At 37.5% G+C, this 24,446-nt stretch overlaps 1 protein-coding gene across 6 annotated transcripts in view; it reads left to right on the top strand.

Moving 5' to 3' along the window:
* Positions 1–24,446, top strand: part of enox1.S (ecto-NOX disulfide-thiol exchanger 1 S homeolog) — a 129,134-nt gene that overhangs the window by 86,727 nt on the left and 17,961 nt on the right. For all 6 annotated transcript variants that reach the window (XM_041582936.1, XM_041582935.1, XM_041582934.1 and 3 more), the window contains 1 exon segment: positions 11,513–11,697. In XM_041582936.1, coding sequence (XP_041438870.1) covers positions 11,513–11,697 — 185 coding nt within the window.

Below are 24,446 nucleotides of genomic sequence, written 5' to 3'. Positions count from 1 at the left end.
TCAAATATCAATTAAATATACTCGGGTTGTATATTGTCTTGGCAATAATACAAAGCACTGAGTGTTATATTGGTTACTTATCTGGAATATAAAGTTAAAATTCATGAAAACACCATAAAGTGTACTTACAGCTTGTGGTACCCCTAGTAACCTCAACATATTTCATGATACATAACTTACTGAGCAGTTGGCATCTGCTACAGAACAGCTCATTCAAGAACTGAAGAAATGACAACCAGTCCAGTTATATCCAATAGCCTTGGAGATAATACTTGTCCACGAAATTATCCAAGCCTTTCTTAATTACATTAATAGAATCTTCATCATCAGCAGGGTATTGCACAACCTCACTGCCCTTAGTGTGAAGAATTATTACTGCTTTAAATGAAAGTTCTGTTCCTTAAATCCAAAATTGATTCTTTTCTATGTGGAATAAAGATCCCACACAATCTTCCTGTATCTTCTGATGTCTAATGTAAAGAGTAAACAGTCCCAATCGGGACAGTCTTTCCTCAGTGTTCAATTGTTCCGTTTCACTTTAGTTGCATATCTATCTTTGCATTCATTCCAGCTCATTAATGTGCTTCTTAAGTATTGGAGCCCAAAACTACACTGCATACTGCATAATGTGATTTCTAAAGAGGCACAATTATGTCAATGTCCTTTTTATGGTAGGCAGCATTTAGGTTTAGCACCCATTGAATGACAGACACTGCCTAGAGTTACACAGCTTGTTATCCACAACAAAGGAATGTTGTATTAAAAGAACAATACAATGTAATACTTCAAATAAAAGTGATAGTAGGTCATTAAATAATAGGTGTACATGTTAGGTGTAGAATGTTTTAAGGTAGCATATTTTTTTTTAAAAAATGTATATTTTGAAAATGGAGCTATCACTTCCTAAGGCAGAAGCTTCAGATTAACCCGATATCACCCTGCCGTTAGTGGGAATATCAGGGAAACATCGCTTGGAGACCTCGGCAATTGAGCAGATCTTATCGTGTATGGCCACCTTATATCTGCAAAAATCCTTTAAACATTTTTATATATACCCAATAGGATTGTTTTGCCACCAGTATGGATTTGTGCACCTTAGTCACCATCAAGGACAAGCTACTGTTTTATTATTTTAACGTATTCATTTATTTTAGTATTGTAATTATTTGCTTAAAATAAGCTCTGTGGGATAATACCGTCCTGCAATTCTGGGCTTTCTGGATAATGAATTTACAGACATGGGTTCTATACCTGTACCTAAAATGTGCCAACCCCCCCCCCCCACCCCTCAAAAAACGCAGGCTGCATTTATAAATGAGGCCCATGATATAAAATAACATATAATGTAACTAATAATATATACAGGCTTCTTTTATTTAGCATAAATGTATCTAACCAAATTTTAGGTTTATCTAAATACCTTCCCAACTGGAAGGACTTTTTTTGATAGTCCAATTATTAATGTCTATTGCAGGGATCAGGAACCTTGGCTCTCCAGCTGTTAAGGAACTACAAGTCCCACAATGCAATGAAGGAGCCCTTTGAAGGAGTAAAGGCAAATGCATTGTGGGACTTGTAGTTCCTTAACAGCTGGAGAGCCAAGGTTCCTGATCCCTGGTCTATTGTATAGAATGATTCATTGGTAAGCTGAGAAGTGTGTTGCTGGTTGAGAAGGCATATATAGTTCCTATTTCAACAATCAGACGTCATTTCCCTGTGGCATACTAGATAGGATGTATTTGCATTTCAGACCATTGCCTTCTAATATGGTAGCCACTTTTAGGGATTTCTTTTTGCACTGTGGCTATAGAACATTCTTTGTTGCTGGGTAGCATTGATCTGAGCACTCTGAGATCAATAAGGCTTCCTTCCTGTTAGATCAGCGGGTATCTTTGCAAGTAGTCTTTATCTGCTTTTTATAGTCCAAAAACCCACGAATCACAAGCAGTAAAAATGACTGGACTAAATTGTTATTGCATTAGGCTTAATGAATGCACGACTGCTGTAACCTAAAGTAGCACATCACCACGAGGTCAGTGATTTCAGGTCTCCTCAGCAGAGAGGCAAAGCCTTATTCCTGGTGATTGCAAATGCTTCATTTGTTCCATGTTCTAATCTAGTGAACACGCACAGCGGCCTTGCTGTTCATTGTCACAGTAATAGTTAAGGGAGAGGAAGTCAGGCTTGTTGAGCAGAAGCAAATCTAAATGAAAAGTTCAATTGATCATGAACTGTTAAGACAAGCTGAATGGATTTTATTTCTTTCTGTGTAAGCAGGAAGGGACAGTATGCTAAATTAGGCAGTGGCCCTGAAGTAACCCCGTGTAAATTGCCATGGAGCTTGATGTAGGAGATAGTGTCAAACAAATAACTGACAAAGGAGTGAAGTCTTTTCACGTTCAAGTTTACTTGAAAATATTGCTTCACTCCCTGTCACCTCATTTGCATTATTCAATCCCACTATAATCCTGTTTTTTATATTAAATAGCATTTAGGTTGGCTGTCCTTTTAAACCTCACCTACTAAATCTTAATTCCTTATTTGATGAACCTATTTTGGCCATGTGTTCAGTATCTGTGGCCAGTTGTGAAGATTGAAGCTGACCTTTATAAAAACCACAATGAGAAATATTGGCCTTGGACTGAATATAATATTTGTTTAACGACACATGCAGATATAAAAAGTAAATATTGTACATTTAGTAATTGCATTTTAGAGCATCCCTGACACAGTTTACTGCAAAGAATCAAAGTATGCATGGCCCACAAGAATTTTTGAACAACTGCTTGACGGCATAAACAATGGGAAGTATTAGGGAAAAGTAGTGTATGCAGTTTAGCTTCTGTCACCATATGCAAACTCTTATGTATCTGTAAATGTCAGCGTATTGCACTGGGAGCATTTTTTTTTTTTATCTTAAATCGACTTCTGAAAAACAGCCGAGCCCAGGAAACCTCCTTGCAGACAGTTGGTTAGTTCTCACTGGTCCCAGTGCCAGGCTGGTTCCTGCAGCGAGAAGGTAATGAATTGTTTGATTTGTTTTGCGGCATCCTGTAATTGCTTTTGTGTAATCAGTTGTGGCTGCATACTCTGCGCGATAGTTAATCTATTTCATGTTGTCTTTGCCTAATGGGGGCTGCACAGTCTGCTAAAAGCTGCTATGTACAAACCTCTGTTCAGCTGCAAAAGAAATGGCTTGTTCTTCTGCCTTTCACATGTCAATTATTAATGTTAAGTGCAACTTCTTGTACATATTTCTCTCTCTCATGTCATTTAGCACTTCTCTTGTTGCTGCTGCACATAGTAAATGCATTACCGTTACTCTTCTCTAGTGAGAAAAGATAAATGAACCTGGTGTCAGAGACATCCAAGTTAATAGCAAAACAGCTTGAAGAATTGCTTAATATTTGAAATCCATCTGCATACACACGTACAGTATAGACAAAATGAGTTCATCACCTTATGAATCAGGGTAGTAGTATAGTAGAGGGGACACAAGGAGCCATCCTTTGCTATATTGGGGAGAGAAAGTATTAGTATATGATGTTGATGCTGGAAAATCATTTGACGATGTGTCTTTCAAAGCACTTATGAAAGCAGTCAAGCTTTATGGAAAATAGTGGTGGCAATGTTTTCCAAATTATAATGTTGCTATGGCTGCTAACTGAGGTTCTTGAGACAGATGTTAAATTCTGCGCAGGTCCATTTTTTGGAACCCGCAATCCGCATTCTTACCTGCTTGGACCCGCTGCCCGACCCGCAATACCTTATCCGCAACCCGGATCCCCGACCTGCTGACCATCAAGAATCAGGAAGTGCTGTCATTGTAAACCGGAAGTGACATCATCGGACGTAGGCAAGCTCAGAAAAAAGGGAGTAAAACAGGAAGTGCTGTCATTGTAAACTGAAAGTGACATCATTGGAAGTAGGCATGATCAGAAGAAAAAAAAAAGAGTAAAAATCGATATTGAGAAGACCCGCGGAACAACCCGCAAACCTACAGAACCGCCAACCCGCGACTATACCCGCACTCAGAATGTCTACCCGCAACCCGCAGGGTACCGCAGCCTCTAGTAGACTTGAACTTCTATGCTTCAATCACCATACTTACATCACAAACTCTAATAGTAACTGTGCCTGACAGCTGTCTATAATCTTTTATAGTACTGAAAAAATGACGGTTGTGGGTCTTGTAGAAGAAACAAGATTTAGAGCATATAGACTTGTGACTCAGTTGAGTGAAACAGACTTTACTATGTCGAAAAGCTCTTCAGCTGGACCAGGTGCTGTGAGCAGGCAACACTTTAATGTTGCTTCTTTGCATGTGTTGGGTGGCATCTGTAAAGATCCTGTAAGTGCTGCATAAGCAGAATAAAAGCATCATTCAACATATGTTGAATTAAAGTGACAGTCTCAGTTGGTTAATTGAATAGATTTTATTTACAGGCTTGCTGGAGCAATTATTACTTCCCCTCACCAGGCATATAGTATAACACAGTAATAAATACTGAATTATAAGTTTATGTGTATAAATATGTAGCATCTTAGGATCTATACTATGTCAGAAAAACCAGAGAATTGATTAAAAAAAAAACAATCACCCAGTTAAGGGTTTCTTCAACTCAAATCCTTCCTTCAACATTACTCATGTATTGACAACTCACTAGACCAGGTATTGCTAGATAATAATGCACAAAATACTGTTTTATTGTTACATGTTGTATAGATGGAAAATGCCTATTAAATGGTCGTTCAAATGTACATGAAAATGATAGCCTTCATCTATCTTTATATTGTGATTCATTTTGATGCCATGAGAGTCACTTTTGTAGATTAAAATATGAATTCATCTACAAACTGAATGTAGATTTGGTCATGGTCAGACACAAAATTATGTGTTTGATGCTACATGTAGCATCAAAGGCAAAGCAGCCCAATAAAACAAAAGTAGTTTTAGGCCATTCTCCCCCATGTTCTGTTATTATATTCCCTCCTGGGGATGTCACCAGTAGACTAAAACCAGATAGCAGCCCCATGCCCTGATACAACTTTATAGGTAAAATGTTATTCAGCCCTTTGCATGTATGGCAACAAGAAATATTAATACAATTTATTTTAGAGATGCACCGAAGTCCTTGGTGAAAGATTCCGCCGAATGCAAAACCGAATCCGAATCCTAATTTGCATAGGTAAATTAGGAAAAGGAAAAAATTTCTCTTTTGTAACGAAAAGTCACGTGAATTCCCTAATTTACATATGCAAATTAGAATTCGGATTCGGTTCAGACAGGATTCGTCTGAAAAATCCTGCTGAAAAAGGCGGAGTTCTCGAACCAAATTCTGGATTTGGTGCATCCCTATTTTATTTGAAACTTGTCCAAGAGCAAATCCAGTCCATTTTAGTTAGAGATTAAATGCAAGCAGAGATCATATAAAGTAGTGTTGCCAAGTGCGTGTGTAGCACACTACATCAGTTATTGATAACATCGATCGTAGTGACTTTTCATCCGCACAAATCCAAAATAACAAACCTACAATAAAGAAAGTGTATTAGAAATAGATAAGAACGTCATAATCTTTATATAGCTTTAAATGTCAGTGTATTTAGTTCAGTGAAGAGCCAGCTCTCACAAATAAATCATTAATATGCCTGGGTGCAGAGTCAAAATTGCGTATATGTCCATAGAAAATGATCTGCACTCACAGGTCTTAACAATTCATCATTATTTCTTTTTAAAAGGTAAGAACTGACGTTTCGGCCTATCCTAAGGCCTTTCTCAAAGTGGACTTTGAGAAAGGCCTTAGGATAGGCTGAAACGTCAGTGCATATAAGGCATATGTTTTGCTAAGGGATCAGCTAGCTAAGTTGCACTACAATACTGCACCTTTCTGTTAATTTTGGTCGTATTACACAATGGGTCATTTACCCAGAGCAGAAGTGCAAGAGCACTAAGGGGTCGCAAGAGCTCACTTCTTAGCACTTCTGTTTAGGGCCTAGCTGTGCTTTTCACCTGATGCTCGAAAAATCCAGTGCAAGGTGTAGAGAGCAGCATGCATAGACCAGCCTTTGCCACAATGGGCCTGTATTTATCACTGCTCCCTACTTTCTCATCTGAAGTTATGGGACAGGAGGGGGAATCTTTATGTGCCTCCCCCAGCCTGGCACTTATGAATACATTGTTGCCAAATGCAGGCAACACTGTATTTATGAGGGTGACTGCAGGTAGAGTCCTGCGCAGGTCCATTTTTTAGAACCCATACCCACAACCTGAACCCGCATTCTTACCCGCTTGGACCCGCTACCCGACCCACAAGTACCTTATCCGCAACCCGCTGACCATCAAGAATCAGGAAGTGCTGTCATTGTAAACTGGAAGTGAGATCATCGGAAGTAGGAGTGATGAGAAAAAAAGGAGTAAAATAGGAAGTGCTATCATTGCAAACCGGAAATGACATCATCGTAAGTAGGCGTGATCTTTAAAAAAATTGTAAAAATCGCTATTGAGAAGACCCGCAGCCCGACCCGCATCTAAACCCGCACCTTGAACTTTTACCCGCAGGGTACCGCAGGTTTTTGCGGGTAACCAGTGAGTACCTGACCCACTGCAGGACTCTAACTGCAGGTATGTGTGCTCCAAATTGCAGTTCAGAGACTTGTGACAACTCATTTAGGCTGCAAGCCAGGGTGCAAAGTGAGAAAAACAGCAGATTGCACCCATTTTTTTGGCACTTTGCATCTGGTCGTCAACTTATTTCTGAGGAGGCCTTATCTTGGCCTACATCAAAGCTATATTGTTCTCTGCATAACTGGCTTCTTTAATGCATGTGCATGTGCCTTGGGAAATAGCAAGTGAGAGAGCTTAGTTTTCTTGCTTTTATTCTTTAAATTGTTTTACTAATTTCCCCTTTAATTTAGAAAAACAAAAGTAAGTTTTTTATATGCATGGTTCACACTGGGATAACTGAAAATAAATTTTATTTGTACTACAATCTGCAAATTTATGTCATAAACCTTAAAAAATGTCTGGGAAAGGTTTCTGAAGAACTTCTGATTTATGGAAAGTGAGCTTTGTGCAGTTGTTATTCACAATAAAGCATGGCTATACTCTATAAATTTAGCTTTTATCCAAACTACTTTTGAAGAATGCTGGCACCTTATTGTTTATTTTGGCAGTATCTCACCAAACTTGGCTGTAGCAGGATTATGATGGATAACATCAGCTGCTTATGCAAAAAAAGTTTGTTTGAAAATGTCATCTTGTTTGTACATTATGACGAATGAGTCAGTCCTATGAGTACTGCAACACAAGCCAAAAATTTAAATAAACGAGAGCATATATTAAAAAAGCATAAGTAGAAATAAATTACTCCAAGAAGTGTGTAATACATTTTATGAAGGTAGGTGTGTGTGTGTGTGTGTGTGTTCGTTCCAAAGGTGCACTCCGTATACTTCGTGAAGACCCGGGTGCCAGCTGTAGATAACAGATATATGGACAAAAAGCGACACTCACAGGATCATTTAGATTGCAGGCAAACTGTGTTTATTCCACTCAATGTTTCGATCCCATACTGGGATCTTCGTCAGGAGATTACAAGCAAGCATCCAGAAATGCATACCCAACCCAGAATTTAAACCCACACGCCGTTTGTTGGCTAAGCAACCACCATACAGTGTAGGGAGCAGCATAGAACCGTGCAGGGAATAGGGAGTGTATAGAACATCCAGCGTAAAAATCAGTGTAACAGCAGATAGAGAAAAGGTAGAAAGACATTGGGGGAAATTCACAAAAGTGTCGGTAAAATAAGTAACCCAGAAGTGGCGATAGACAGATTTGTAAAATGTCGTACGAACGGCAAATTCAAAGACAGATGTAACCATCTCTGAATGTCTTGTAAGTCCTACAATTTTCTAAAATGTCGTATATCTTTTCATCGTACAAACGACATTTACCAAGACTTTTCAAAAGACAATTTGACCGGCATTTTCGTGTATCGAAAATTGTCAGTAAAAAAAAAATGAGTTTACGAGTAATTCATAAAAATGTCAGGAAAAGTGGCGCCGAAAATACCACGCCCACTTTTAACGACACTAATTCAAAAGTGTCGTACAATTGGTGGAGAAATGCTCTGTGAATTTGTCGGCTGTTACTACGACACTTTCTACAACATTTTAAAGACATTTTTTCTTTCCCGACACTTTTGTGAATTCCCCCCATAGTGAAAGAAGCAGAAAGAAATTGTAAAAGATTACGTTGTAAAAGGTGGTTGCTTAGCAACAGTTTTTGGCGCCAACAAACGGCCTGTGGGTTTAATTTCTGGGTTGGGTAGGCATTTCTGGTTGCTTGCTTGTAAACTCCTGACGAAGATCCCAGTATGGGATCGAAACGTTGAGTGGAATAAACACAGTTTGCCTGCAATCTAAATGATCCTGTGAATGTCGCTTTTTGTATATATATATATATATATATATATATATATATATATATTTGGTGCCAGGGATCCACTTACAGGTTAAAAAAAATAATTGGGGCCCCAAAGAATATTTTTTGAAAAAACATTGGTGCCAGGGCCCCCCTTACAAGTTATAAAAAAAATTGGGGCCCCAAAGAATATTTTTAAAAAAAACCATTGGTGGCAGGGACCTATAGAATTCTAAAATAATACATTGGTGGCCAGGGGATTAAAAAGAATAAAACAACACAAATTGGTGTTCAGTAGAATGGAACTCATGGCTTCAGGACTTCAACTTCGCCATCCTTTTCGCCGCTTCAGGACTTCAATTTCAACTGTTTTCGTGACTTCGGATCTTTTCGCCGATTCGGGAGTTCGACTTCGGCTATTTTCATGGGTTCGGGTCTTTCCGCTGCTTCGGGACTTCGGCTGTTCATCTTATCGGCATTTTCGCATTTCGGTTATTCGGGACTTCGCAAATGGCTGCATGGCTCCGCCGCTGTCAAGGGGGCCCGCCTCTTTCAAAAGTGCAGCACTGCTGGGCCCCCCTCCGGGCCCGGGACACTTGTCCTCGACAGATCGTTTGGTGACAAGTGCAGATAATTTTGAAGCATTTCATGCCTGGGGTACAGTTCCTTGAGTACTGCTCTGCCATTTCTTATGATTCCCCTGCTGTTTCTGTTTTATCAATTCTGTAATAATTCTAGTTTTATCATTAAATTATTATCATTTATCAACACTGGGCAAATTTGAATTTTGAATTTATCAAATAATGTCAATTGATCTTAACTTTGTAATTTGGCCTTAATTTTTTTTTTGCTTGTTTTGACATCCTTGTCTCTTTAACTTCTGAAACCATCACATTTAATATAAGCATTTACTTAAACTGACATAATTATGCATTGCAAAAAAACTGATCATGGCATAGGTCATACTACGTGCTAGAGAGTCTCACAGAATGAGACAACTTCATGCAAAATTAAAAAATCAGTGTCATTGTCCATGGAGAATCAGACGAACCAAAGGCATTTTCCTCTCTAAACATCTGTTTTTTTCAAAATAGCAGGCTATTGCATTGTAAGGGAAAATTCCGAATTGTAATCTAAAATGACAAGGCATAAAAAAATAATAAAATGAAAAAATAATCCATAGCTAAATAACCCTGGAAGAGATGCAATCTTCACAGAAGACACCGCCACTTTCTATATCTGCCCTCCCATATATATATTTTTCAGACTGTGAATTCATTTGGGAGAAGTCATTTTCATCTTTGCATGCTAATCGATTTTCTCGCAAACACCTGCGATCAGTTATGGTAATAAAAATGTCATTTTAAATTGAAAACAGTCCAAATGGAGCATCCCCGGGAAATTACTTAAGTGTCATTCAATGCTACTAATGCAGTAATGTTCTGGTGTTAACAACACACTTTTTCCATATCGGCATTTACATTTTTATACAGTTTTAGTCATTATATTTCTCCTTCAGCTTGTGGCTATTTTAGAACTTGGCCTTAAAGCAATTTGTAGTAGGGGAATTGCACTGATATTCTCTCTCCTTTAATGGTGCTTTTAAATTCAGGCTGCTGTATAAACTATAAAGTTGCAAGTAAACAAAATCATATGAAAAGGAAGAGAAGGAAATGAGATTTATTTGAATAAATACTGAAACTGATTGGAGCCGTTTTTAGAGGAATGTCTCATCATCTCGCTTAAGCCTAACTAGGTTAGGATGCAAACTTATTGCAGCTACAAACAGTGCAACCAGTTACCAAGTTTAAGGAGCCAGTTTCTTTTTACTGTGGCAAAAATGCAATATACAATATCTGTACAGGGTGGATACTTTATCAGAACTGTTTATGAAGCAATTATTCCTATTAACAACATTTCTTATTGTAATATGTTTTCTAGTTTCACAGAAAGAGAGAGAAATGGTTTGTATTGTTCCTCACTCTAGTAGAGCTTACAAAGCAATGTCCCTACACTGCACTACAAATACAGACGCACTAAGGGAAATTTCAGCAGTCAATTAGTCTACTTGCAATTATACATAATGAATTCATTCTGATCTACCATGTTTTTGGTCTCTCACATGTTCACAATGGGATTTTTATTAACATTCACAGCACTAGTGAGTTTTGTGTAATTCTCATTAGTTGCCAAGAACTTAATTTAACAATCCACACAATTTCATTGTGGTGTTTGTGGTATTACAAATTTTTGTCACATGACTTACTAAAACTTGTGTATTATAATAAATAAAGTACCCCTTTTTGGAAAATATGAGGATATTAAAAGTAACCTCTGAGTTCCATGACCAGTATAAAAGCACTCGTCCTTTGGCCACGTACTTTTATATGGTCATGGAACTCCTCGGCAACTTATAATGTCCTTATAATACACAAAAGCTATGAATATCTTGTAAATTATATCCTTATAAACGGTGAGTTCTGATGTAATTTCTGTCACATGACTCACTGAAACTTGTGTATTATAATAAATAAAGTACCCCCAGTTGCAAAATATGAGGAGTTCCATGACCTGTATAAAAAGGCCTTCGGCCTCGTTTTTTTATATGGTCATAAAACTCCTCGGTAACTTATAATATCCTTATATTTTACAATAGGGGGTATTTATTCACTATATATTTTACAATAGGGGGCACTTTATTCACTATGTATTGTCCTACTGTCTATTTGTTAGTTTAGGCTAGATGGAGTGAGGAAGTTATATGTTTTACAATCCAAAGGTAACAACATGGCTTTATCTCAAGTATATGTTTTGATGTGGGATTTTCTTTACTAAAAGTATTTTTCCATGTAATTGATTACATGTTGTCAGTGTTTTTACTGATATTCTTATAAGCTGTACAACTTGTAACATTACCAATAATTTTGTGAAAAATGTTTTAAAATGTACCATACATAATAAACATGTTAGGCTTATATGAGATGTGCAGGTGCACCTGGGTATGCATTGAAAATGTAGGCAACGATCCAATTGCTATAGCCTAAACTAGAACTTATATTTCTTTGCCACGATTGATTCAACTCTATCCCTCAGCTTTAGCTGCTCAGGCCTATGCACTGAAAGAAGAAAACGACAGCCTCAGGTGGCAGCTAGATGCTTACAGGAATGAAGTAGACCTTCTGAAGCAAGAGAAAGGACATCATGGACGAACAGAAGAAAGTGTAACCAAGGACCAGCAGCTGCAGTTTTTACAGCAAACTATGCAAACTATGCAACAGGTAGGCTGCTCAGCAATATCTGTCTATGTATGGGCAGTTATTGTTAATTACATCAGATGTCCATCTTGAGGCTTTCAGACACTGCTGAAGTCTCAGAATGTCTCTTAGGTATTATAAAAGTGAATTTACTTAATCTTGGATATACATTCCTATGCACAGTTGAAGTACTCCCACTATTAAGCCTGCAGGCGCTACTTGACATTTTGCTGGTTGCTGGACAGACAAAATAACTAGTAGTGTGCTTGTCATGCATCTTGTTGTTAGGTACAAGAGGTGGTGATCAAAGCGCACCATGCATACAGATTGTCTGCAGTTACAAACTTTTGTTTATTACTAATTCACCACCACTCTGCTCTTCATACTATACACATACAGTAAGCCATAAAACCAGCACTTAAGTATCCATAGTTAGTGATTGAGACCTATAAGGAACCAAATGAAAACGGTAGAGGTTTGTTGCATTTCCCAGAAGTTATTACTGCAGCGAAAATAAATAAAAAAAAAAAATATCAATCCACTGGATGAAAGAGAGAAAATATGAACTGAGCACTTTACTAATTGATGCACATATCTGGTCCTAAAACTGTTTTGTTTGAGGTTTTTCTAAATCAACTTTAAAACATGGCAAAAGATGCTCGGTGCAAACTGTGACAATGCACTATGATTAAGAATCTAGTTCAAGGGGTTGTTCACCTTCAAACAACTAGTTGTTTTCAGATAGATCACCAGAAAAAGTTACAACTTTTTCCAATTACTTTCTATTTTTTATTTGTCGCAGTTTTTCTAATATTGAAGTGTAAAGTGTCATTTTTCACCTTCTAAAGCAACTCTGGGGTGGGGGGGTTGCTGACCCTGTAAACATGTTTCATTTCAGGCAGCTGTTAGAATTGATACAATAGTTGCTAATGCTCCAGAGATGCTGCTGAAAAATGTTGTAAAATTGTAACAGTTTGCACCTGAATTACTGAGCTGCCAGACTCAAACACCAAAGACAGGAACATCCAACATTAAACTTAGATTTTGGATAAACGGTAATAAATAAATAATAGAACGTAGTTTTAAAAAGTCTTTATTTCTGGGGAGCAATCTGAAAACAACTGAACTGAAAAAAGTGTTTGGAAGGTGAACAACCCCTTTAAGTTGATTAGGTAACTTAGTAGTGCATAGTATGGGGTCTGTTATCTGGAAACCTGTTATACAGAAGGCTCTGAATTATGAGAAAACCATCTCCCATAGACTCGATTTAATCAAATAATTGCATTTCTTAAAAACCTTGGATTCGTGGAGATTAGTTGGGATTAAGTACATACTGGTGGCAAAATTATTTTAGTATACTTAAGATAAAGGTATCCAAATTATGGAAATTATTGGAAAACACCCGGGGCATTCTGAATAACATACCTGTATCCCACTAAAGGGTATATTTATAGAAGAGTGAAGAGAGATCCCCACAGTCCACTAGCGTGAAATACCGCCTCTCTCCATTGATTTCTATGGGATTTTTAAAGTCGTATTTATCAAAGTGAACTTTCACCCTTTGATAAATACGCCTTTAAAAATCCCATAGAAATGAATGGAGAGAGGCGGTATTTCACTCTTGCGGACTGTGGTGATCTCTAACGTCACTCTTTGATAAATATACCCCCATGTGTTGCTTGTAATGGAAGCCATTCTGTAATGCTGCCAATAAAAATGGGATAGGGACATAAGTAACATTATTCGGTTAAATAATACTGCTCTTAATGATGGACTTCCTTACTCTGCACTCAGAACTATTGATTGGATTTGAATTGTAGGCAAAACTAATGGCACATATAGTTAAAGGGGAAGGAAACCTAGTCGGTGCAAACCCCCCACCCCCCTCCCGTTTGTTGCCCACCCTCCCTCCTCCCCCCTGGCCTACCCGTCCCGCTGGGCAAATGCCCCTAACTTGTTACTTACCCTTCTGCGCAGGTCCAGTCCAGGGAGTTCACAGACGACATCTTCTTCCTGCTTTGAATGGCGCATGCGCAGTAGGATCATTTCGCCAGTACGATCTACTGCGCGTGACTTTTGGCGCATGCACAGTAGATCCGTACCGGCGAAATGATCCTACTGCCCATGCGTCAAAACGCCGTTCAAATATACCTTTCTGATAAACCTTATGTTAATATAGTTTTGAAAATGATTACTAATAGGTAAAGAAAAATAACTCCAAAATTGTACAAATAACCACTTGTCTGCTGTAGTTTGTCAATTTTGTGGTGCTAGCTGTCAAGAATCTGACTTCCAGGGTCTGGTTCTCTCTGTGATCTATGCAAATCTAAATAGGCCTGTTAGGCAAAGGGCTAATGAACCAGGTTCATTCATACAAATTATTGCCAATAGGCCCACCTCTTGCTTATTGTGTTACTTTTAAGATTATTACATCTGTAGACAGACCTTGAAAACTTACACTTTTGGCTCAGATTATCCACTTATATTGTCAGATGCAATTTATCAGTACAGTATTTAGGCTCAGGGGTTATTTGTAAGCCGTACATTAAATGCAGAACACAAGACAACCGATTCTGATCTTTAGTAGGCTTGTTCTCCTAGAGTTGGATGCTTTTCCGTAGCCATGATACATTTATCATGGAATGATACATTCTGCTGCTGTTTAGAAGAAAATTCTAAGAATAGTAAGTTTCAAGGGGAAATGTCCTGGTTTGCTCCTTCTTATGAATGTGAATTATACACACAGATATCCATAAAGAAGTACACTGTCATTTTGTTCTCTTTTATTTCTTGCAGCAATCGCTATATTTTGCCTTTATGGGTTTGTGTCATTACACAAGGCCAGTAGTGTGAAAACAAATGCACCTACTGGATATGGGAAGTTGCAAAGGCATACGGTGTGCATTCTTCCACAATTATATGTGTCCATGAGTGCTGAAACACCTTTCACATCCTGAAATGTAATATCATGTCCAAACATACACATCTGTGCAGATATTTTAGACTTATGTAAAGAAATGTTCTTTAACTGAGGCTGTGTAGTTCTTCACATTGCATGGCTTCAGATTGAGCAGTCAGTATCCCATGCTTTTGCTATCTATCCCAAACATACAAAGAAGTTTTTATACTTACAATAAGAACTTGTCATCCATCATCCTTGCCAGCGGAGTATACAATGTAGGTCCATCTGGTATTTTCTCACACCCAGAGCTTTCCTTAGTGTTGACAGAGTCTAGTGACAAAACACCTAGTTGAAAACATCTTAAAACACCCCTTACAGGAGCTCACCTTAACAACTAAAATGCTAACGGTATTACTGATATGAACAAGGCTACTGCAGGAGCTTATTTTGTGTTATCCTTGTTACTACAGGTGCTACTACACTGCTTACAAAGTCAAGAGATTAATATGGAGTGTGATCACCCACATCACGGTGAATGGAAAGTTGTATTTTTTGGACCAAACTTATTTGCATTTTGCCACATTGTCCTTACTTCATTGGCAGAAAGAGGGTGTAGATTTGGCCCCTTCTGAACTTTGGCCAGAATTTTTTTTCCATTGTCTTGTATAATGCACCGTATGTGTTCAATGACACTTTTCCCTCTATAGATTGAATGAGTAAGAACAAGCGGTTCGGCCCAAAAAAGCCTACGTCACAAATCTAAGAAAATCTGCATTTGTATTAGTTGCTGTGCAGTAAAATATATTTACATGTGTGTTTTGCAAAGTCTCAGCAGTTAGAATATACTAAAGTATTCAGTAAAACTGCTGACAACTTGTTTATATCAAGCTTTTTCCCCATTGTTTAGCGGATGGTTGAAACTACAGTATATTAGTCCCTCACATCTGATGAAGCTATCATGCTGCAAGTCTCTGTGCCAAAATGTCTTGTAGGGGGGCGTTTGTTGATAATGAGTTATCTCAGTCTACAAAGTAAATGGTTCATGTGAAGATTAGCAGCTCACGCCTGACATGATTATTTTCTGGCCAGTTGGTCTATTTTTATGTAGCATTTCTAGTAAACATATGTAAATGCTGCCGACATATTTTATTATTGTAATCATTTAATTGTGAGGCAAAATAGATGTGCTAAAGATTTTTAATAGAGTTTTTTTTCATGACATTAACGCTTTAAGTGCCATAGAATGTAGCATCTACTTTCCGCAGCAATTCCAGGCAGAGAAGTGACTCTGAAAGTGGCTTCTTACTTTCCCACTAATTTTTCTGCCCCTAGGCAACTTTTTAAAAACATATAGTTTTCTAAGGACTTTGTACTGTTAGTGGGCTGTTATTATACATAATATGCATAGAGGGTGCTTATGCTGGATTCAGTAAAAAGTGTATTTTCCAAAAAATATATGTTTTTTGGGTGTACACTTAATTATTTGCCACTTTTATCGCATATAAAACATATATATAGAATATGAATAGAATATTTATGTACATTTTGGGGTTTCTACATGTCAGATAATATCCTGTGCAAACTGGTATAAATATTTAGGGAGCTTTATCTTGGATCCTTATGACATATGGGAGATAAGATGCTGCTGTAAGGTGATTTTTCAATATTTTCATAAAATTTTATATATATATATATATATATATATATATATATATATATATATATATATATATATATATATATATATATATATATATATATAAATAAATAAAAAATTCATGAAGCTTAGTTGTTTCTTTCCGTAATTTAGTGCTCTATCTATATCTTGTTCCAGAACTTCAATTACACAAAAACTTTAGAAAGCTTGGTGTATCCTGAAAAAACGATGTATAGTTTTACTAGGTAAACTAAAAGTAACTCCCAGGATGTTTTCCCAAATGCACATTAGCTGTATCAAGTCAGAAGCTGTTTTCTGTTGTGCTGCTGTTCATACTCCAGCTTTGTCAGTGGCAGACTCTTTGTAGGTGCCAGAGCTATGTGACATGCATTCCTTTCAAATGTTTTGAGCACTACATATGCACATCAGTCATAGCAAAAAAATATCCCTGCAACATTGCACAAACTAAGTATAAATCCTCAGTTTCTTTTTTTGTTGCTTGCTTAATAAATGGGTATGGCAAAAGTGCATTGTATGGAATTATGTTCCATTGTGTCATCTTTTTAAAATGGTGTTCAAGTGCTGGTGAAGCATGGATGTGACTCTTGCCATCAGCTGGCAGGGTATAGCAAAGGCTTCTAAATAGCACCCCTGAGAACTCCACAGCCCCTAAGCCAATTGCTGCCAATGCTTTACAGATAAGTGATTATTTTAAAAAGGATGCCCAAATTCTGGCAGTGTTCACTTTAACATATTGGGCACAGCTCAGCACTCGATTACACTGGAATTTGGGGGGGGGGGGGACACCGCAAAAATGGCGATTTATGTCGTAAAATTGCACTCAACAATTAAAGAGATTCATTAAGCCTGTAAGAACAATTATAATGAAAACTGAAATTAATTTAAAACTGCATAGCAATAAGAAACCTTATATTTACATTTTCAATTAAAAAAATCTAAAATAATTAGTTAGTTTTCCCTCCCTGTCTCTTCACATGTAGCTTTGCGTTGGACTTTGATTTGAAGGCAGATGTAATGCATCAATTCGTAATGTAACATTTCTAAAGAATCTTGCTTACCTGCTTAACAGGTAAAGTATTATTATTAATAAGAACTTATGCACAGGCATTCTATTTCATCTGAGTAGATTTTAATACAGGATACATAAGAATATACAAATCTGTACATTATGCTGAGTAAATAAAAGAATCCAATTCATACACTGGAGAAGTTTGCATAGGGATACTTTCATTTTCCTACTTTCAATTATTTGCCTTAATCTTTTTTTTTTTTTTGTAAGATTTTCTTTATTGCTTTTTAAACAAATATATATAACAGTGGAGAGACAGAATGAAGAAATTGAGTCCACAAGTGAGTCACGTAGCAACAGTGTCGTAACTAGAGGGGGGCGGGCCCTGGTGCGTGACGCGCAGCTGGGCCCCACCCCCCCTCCGTACACGACGGATTTCACTGGCGAGCGGGCTGCCGCGGGGTCCTGAGGGGATGCGGACCCTGGCGAGCACCCCCTGCTCCCCCGGTAGTTCCACCACTGCGTAGCAACAGAAAGGACAGGTAAAGCAACAGAGCCAGGGAGAAGAGCAGGACAGGAACAAAGCGTTGGCAGAAGAGGCACGTGCCTAGGGAGCAATACTGTACATAATTTAGGCCCTGAACTAGGGGAGAGAAGAGCGCCGGCTGCCTGGGGCGCTGAGTTAAAGGAAAACTTTACCCCCAAATGAATGAACATTTAAGTAGCAGATAATTTATATCAAATCAAGTGGCATATTAAAGAATCTTACACAACTGGTATATATATTTAAGTAAATATTGCCCTTTTACATCTCTTGCCTTGAACCTCCATTTCATGATGGTCTGTGTGCTGCCTCAGAGATCACCTGACCAGAAATACTACAACTCTAACTGTAACAGGAAGAAGTGTTGAAGCAAAAGACAGAACTCTGTTAATTGGCTCATGTGACCTAACGTATGGTTTGTCTTGTTTGTTTTGAACAGTGAATCGTAGGATCCCAAGGAGTGGCCCTTATTTTTTAAAATGGCAATTTTATATTTATGATTACCCAATGGCACATATTAATTAAAAAGTATATTATTATGAAAATTGTTTATTTACATGAAGCAGGGTTTTACATATGAGCTATTTTATGCAATATATTTTTTATAGAGAATTACATTGTTTGGGGGGTATAGTTTTCCTTGCCATGGGACTGGAGAAGAGAGGGAAAAAAAAAGAAAAGTATAAGATGCTCTCACTTAATATGTCTTGTTTATCACCCAGCCGCAGTCCAGTGGGTACCATTGCTGGGGTTATTGGGCAATGAGAGTACTCCCCCAGCTATCTGCTTTTTTTTTTTTTTTTTTTAGCTTTTTAAACACATTTTAGACATAAACAGGAACATATCATAAGCTGTTAATAAAATATACATATTTTATTTCTCTTAAAGTACCATATTACATGCCTCTGACATGCACTGACTATTCCGTGTGTGTAAAAGCACAACATTGGAAAAGAGTAAATCCATTTATCTGCATTAGTGTGCAGCTAGTACAGGGTTTGTGCACTACAACAACTTGGTGCCAAAACCATTTTATTGTTTACTTATCTTACACCATACAGGTTGTAACACTCATTAATAACAATCACCCAGGAATGTGCTTCTCTTGTAATGCTCTTCTGATGTATAATTTCTTTTAAGGGATGTGTAATATGTTTCCTTCATCTAATTTTTCTTTGCTAGTGCTACTTAAGCAAAAGGCACCCTCTAAATTCATCTTGTGTGCTATCCGGCAGAATCCATGCAATGAATTGCCAGTTTCTCTTTATTCTAAGCAAGACTCCTCATGTGCCATTGTTAAATGCAAAAATTTAGTTGGAAGCAATACGCACAGGCTTTCATTCTCGGGCATTTTTAGTTCCGTCTGCTTCCAGCTATGTTTTGTTCAGTTTCTTTTTTTGTTCTGCATGCTACAAGATGTCCTCAGATTTCTAAGGAAAACAGAAATGAAAAGAACAGAAGCGGTTGTATGCTCTTTTTTTGTTCCATAATATGCTGCCCTCCTAAATGTATTTGACTAAATATACCTTACTAATAATATTTTAAAGTGTTAAATATGCTTTGCAAAATGAATTGCATATTAGTATATTTCTACTATGTTGTAATCTATTTTTGGATGGAGTAAATTCAGTTCCTAGAATAAAATGTAGACTATGGCAGCACATGGGCAGTATCTTAGTAAGAAAAGTGTGGGTGTTGGTCAGTATTTGATTATGGTAAATTTACCGCTGATATTGGGCTGAAACATGTAGTGCTAGACATTCCTGAAATAAATCACATGATGATACCATAAGACGTGTTGTGCTCTCCTGGTACTCTTTTCTTTATACTAATGGTATACTGTAAGCAGAACTACATATCTGAGCAAAACTCTTTTTTTTTCTACAGATGCCCACTGCACAGGGTGCATGGGCGGCTATCACTGGTATTCTTGATTTTTCCATTGTAAACCAGTAAGACACAAGTTACGCCTCAATAATGTTCCGGTCAGTGGGTTACAAAAACGAGTGCAGCAAAGCCGCAACTCTGCTCTTTACATAATGGTGTATGTATCAGCCAAATGTTAACACATTTTCCATACCTCCCATCTGTCCCATTTTCTGTGGGACAGTCCTGCTTCTGACAGTCTAGATCTTCTCTATGATTTCCTGCACTGATGCCAGAAAAATATACAAAGTTTCTGAAGCTTAATTAAAATAAGAGGCTTTTTGGCAGAGAGGCCAGAACATTCAGCACCTCAGCTTTGATACATTTGTAACAATTTAAGATAAGAAAGTCTCTTGGGAGAACTGAGGCTTGCAGCTTAAAGAGCAATTTAACCTTCATTAGCTAAATAGTTATAATACATAAAACATGGCCCTAAACTGTCAAAACTAATTTGACAAAGGTTGGTTTGTAGGAACCTTACCAATTAAAATAAACACATCACTTCCCGAAAGGAGGGAGGTGTGTATTACTTATTCAATTTAATCTTAGAGAAAAGAAGTAAACCCCCCCTTCCTTCCGCACCCCAAACCAATTAGGAACTAGACAAGTGCTAAAGACAATAGTTCAATGGGTTAAATATTAAATGTGGTACCAGTAATTACTGGGTTAAAAGGTGATATCGATGTGCTTAATCATTAAATAATTGCTTGTAAAGCTTTAAAAGTGCTATGTGCGAATTCATTCTATAAGCCAGTTTTTAAATTAAGTTCAACTATATAAAACACGATTCAACCACCATAAAGTAAATACTTATAAAGTGCTATTGCAATGGAGGGATTTACTTCTTTTCTCTTGGTCTATGGCCCTAAAACTCCCAGAAATGTGTTCAAACTTCATAGCCTTCCACATTTTGTAAAATGGACATGGTAATTAGGGGATGTGCTCATAAAATGGGCAAGATCAAAACATTTTGTGGCAGATCTTTTTGTCCCTCTTTCAAATGTTGGGAGGTATGAATTTTTCATGAAGGCCTCATAAAAGGGGGAAAAAAACCAGTGGCAACACAAAATCCTTCATATACAGATGAAGCCAGTTTGGTTTGTGTGTTTGACACAATAACTAAACTGAGATATCCCACTTATCCCATTTAACACAGAAAATTGTGTCACAGCATCCCATCTAATTAAAGCGTTCACTATTGTGAACAATGGTGCTTTGGTATGCTAATGAAAAGGTTAAATGCATTAAATGAGTTAAGATGACTTTAGATTCTTCAATTAATCCTGAGTCATGACACATTTAACACACAAATCCAGGTGGCTTCATCTGTACTTGTGCAAAGAGAGACAAGAAATTTGGGGGGATTTCCTTATCCTTCCACAAATATTTGACAGATATTCGTCAGATTGTAAGCATCGCTGCTCTTCTGTCTAAGTCTAAGCTCCTCTATTTTAGGCTTAGCAAAAAAGATGTGCCACAACTTTATATAATCGGGTGGTCGGTTAGTGAGCTGCTGGGGGATTGTGCGGACACTGAACTAAACTGGTGCGGCCAGAAAGTGCATTGGTATTTGGGATTTCCTTGTCCTTTTAGCCTTAGAAATGCATCAGACATTGGTTATTTGCCCTGAATGATATTACCACTGTGTAATGTAAATGTAGCTCATGCATGTTTGTACTGGCACTGCTTCACTCCATACATTGACATATGTGAAAAAGTGATCCTGATTTTTTTTTTAATTGTACTGCAGTATCTCAAGCCGTTTTATCTTACTTCTGGGATTGGCTGTGGCTTATTGAACCATTGTCATTGTTTTTATTTATTTAAAATATTAACCCATTTCAAACAATTAGGTGGAGTGTTTCTCCTTACGAAAGCCTTGGCTTATTCTGCAGTGTATGTAGTTAAATGCTGTGTTTTGTACAGAGGGAGCTGTTAAATAACATTAGAACAAAGATAAATAGGAATTATATCAATATGTTTAAAAAAAGCATTTGTCATTTAAATTTCCCTTTGGACAGATGTTGGAGATGCAACCAAGATATAGACACGCATGCACATATTTGGTATAAATGCAGTGTTTTGAAGGAATATTGGGGCAAAATATTGCAAACCATAGCAGAAATTACAGACATTGAGATCAAAGAGATTGATATCATTGAGTTTGCTGATTATAATAACAGAAAAAATGGTGTATTGAGTGATACACTTACTCTACACTTGTTAAATGCAGCAAGATCTTTAATCCTGAGACATTGGAAGGAAACATCTCCTCCGTCATATAAGGAATGGCAAGATATCAAAGAGTTGGGGGCTATTTTGCAGAGCTTCAGGGGACACTATTGGCAATGTAATTTGTATTGAACAACCGTGTAGATTAACACTATTTTCTTTTTGGATATCTAGAGGCATAAATGGCTCTTAAGGCATTTTCATCTTATTTATTAAGCTTTATATTTATAATCTGTAAAGATTCCTTAGACATTTCCAACCCTTCTTTAGGCATATGGGCCTGCAACTGTGCTAGAAAATACAAAAATGGCTTCATTTTTATAGGATTATATGCACATTATGTGCATCATAACTGCTCTGTAAGACCATTGTTTATTATACCAGATCACCAAAACCTCGCACAATTGTGCATTCATAGAATACTGCAGACATTTTTGCACAATCCTGCACAATGCATTTTTTATATTTATTAGTAATGTTTAAGTATACATGGCTAGACTCTTACTGTGGAAAATGCCAAAAACATTTCAGTGGTTCTAAACAGTTTTAATCTCAGAAAAAATTGTTTATTTACATATCCCCACAGGGCAGCAGCATCTGTATTTCCAACTGCTCAGAATAAGTTTGATTTGGTTAGTCAGATATTTTTGCTTTAGCTACAGTGGTGTGAAAAACGATTTGCCCCCTTCCTGATTTCTTATTCTTTTGCATGTTTGTCACACTTAAATGTTTCTGCTCATCAAAAACCGTTAACTATTAGTCAAAGATAACATAATTGAACACAAAATGCAGTTTTTAAATGAAGGTTTACGTTATTAAGGGAGAAAAAAAACTCCAAATATACATGGGCCTGTGTGAAAAAGTGATTGCCCCCCTTGTTAAAAAATAACAACTGTGGTTTATCAGAAACAAAACCAGCAGACGGCACTTCTGGAAAGGGGTTTATTGGGGTTGCTGTGTGGTTTATCACACCTGAGTTCAATTTCAAAGGTTATAAAGCCATTTCTAAAGCTTTGGGACTCCAGCGAACCACAGGGAGAGCCATTATCCACAAATGGCAAAAACATGGAACAGTGGTGAACCTTCCCAGGAGTGGCCGGCCGACCAAAATTACCCCAAGAGTGCAGAGACAACTCATCCGAGAGGCCACAAAAGACCCCAGGACAACATCTAAAGAACTGCAGGCCTCACTTGCCTCAATTAAGATCAGTGTTCACGACTCCACCATAAGAAAGAGACTGGGCAAAAACGGCCTGCATGGCAGATTTCCAAGGCGCAAACCACTTTTAAGCAAAAAGAACATTAAGGCTCGTCTCAATTTTGCTAAAAAACATCTCAATGATTGCCAAGACTTTTGGGAAAATACCTTGTGGAGACAAAAGTGGAACTTTTTGGAAGGTGCGCGTCCCGTTACATCTGGCGTAAAAGTAACACAGCATTTCAGAAAAAGAACATCATACCAACAGTAAAATATGGTGGTGGTAGTGTGATGGTCTGGGGTTGTTTTGCTGCTTCAGGACCTGGAAGACTTGCTGTGATAGATGGAACCATGAATTCTACTGTCTACCAAAAAATCCTGAAGGAGAATGTCCGGCCATCTGTTCGTCAACTCAAGCTGAAGCGATCTTGGGTGCTGCAGCAGGACAATGACCCAAAACACACCAGCAAATCCACCTCTGAATCACTGAAGAAAAACAAAATGAAGACTTTGGAGTGGCCTAGTCAAAGTCCTGACCTGAATCCTATTGAGATGTTGTGGCATGACCTTAAAAAGGCGGTTCATGCTAGAAAACCCTCAAATAAAGCTGAATTACAACAATTCTGCAAAGATGAGTGGGACAAAATTCCTCCAGAGCGCTGTAAAAGACTCGTTGCAAGTTATCGCAAACGCTTGATTGCAGTTATTGCTGCTAAGGGTGGCCCAACCAGTTATTAGGTTCAGGGGGCAATTACTTTTTCACACAGGTTTGGATTTCTTTTCTCCCTAAATAATAAAAACCCTCATTTAAAAACTGCATTTTGTGTTTACTTGTGTTATCTTTGACTAATAGTTAAATGTGTTTGATGATCAGAAACATTTTGTGTGACAAACATGCAAAAGAATAAGAAATCAGGAAGGGGGCAAATAGTTTTTCACACCACTGTATGTTTAGAAAGTAGAGGGACATTTGTAATTGTTTTCTTTAATTACAGCACTGTGTATATTTGTGTTACTTTAGTAGACATGCAGTAAAAGCATTATTAAAACAGAAGATTTACACACCGCACAGCTAGCACTACCATTCACAATAAAACATTTAGCATGATAGGGGAAGTGATATGTTGAGACAAATAGCAGCTGCTCTCTATTTATCTTTGTCATTTTTAAATCATTGATTTTTTTTAAGGTATGGAACACCCCTTATCCAGAAAGCTCTGAATGACAGAGTGGTCGTCTCCAATAGACTCCATTTTATTCAAATAATTTTTTAAAATGATTTCC

The sequence above is a fragment of the Xenopus laevis genome, chromosome 2S (genome assembly GCF_017654675.1).
Source record: "Xenopus laevis strain J_2021 chromosome 2S, Xenopus_laevis_v10.1, whole genome shotgun sequence".
NCBI lineage: Eukaryota > Metazoa > Chordata > Amphibia > Anura > Pipidae > Xenopus > Xenopus laevis.
The sequence above is the reverse complement of the archived record's forward strand: the minus strand, read 5'-3'. Positions and strand labels throughout refer to the sequence as shown.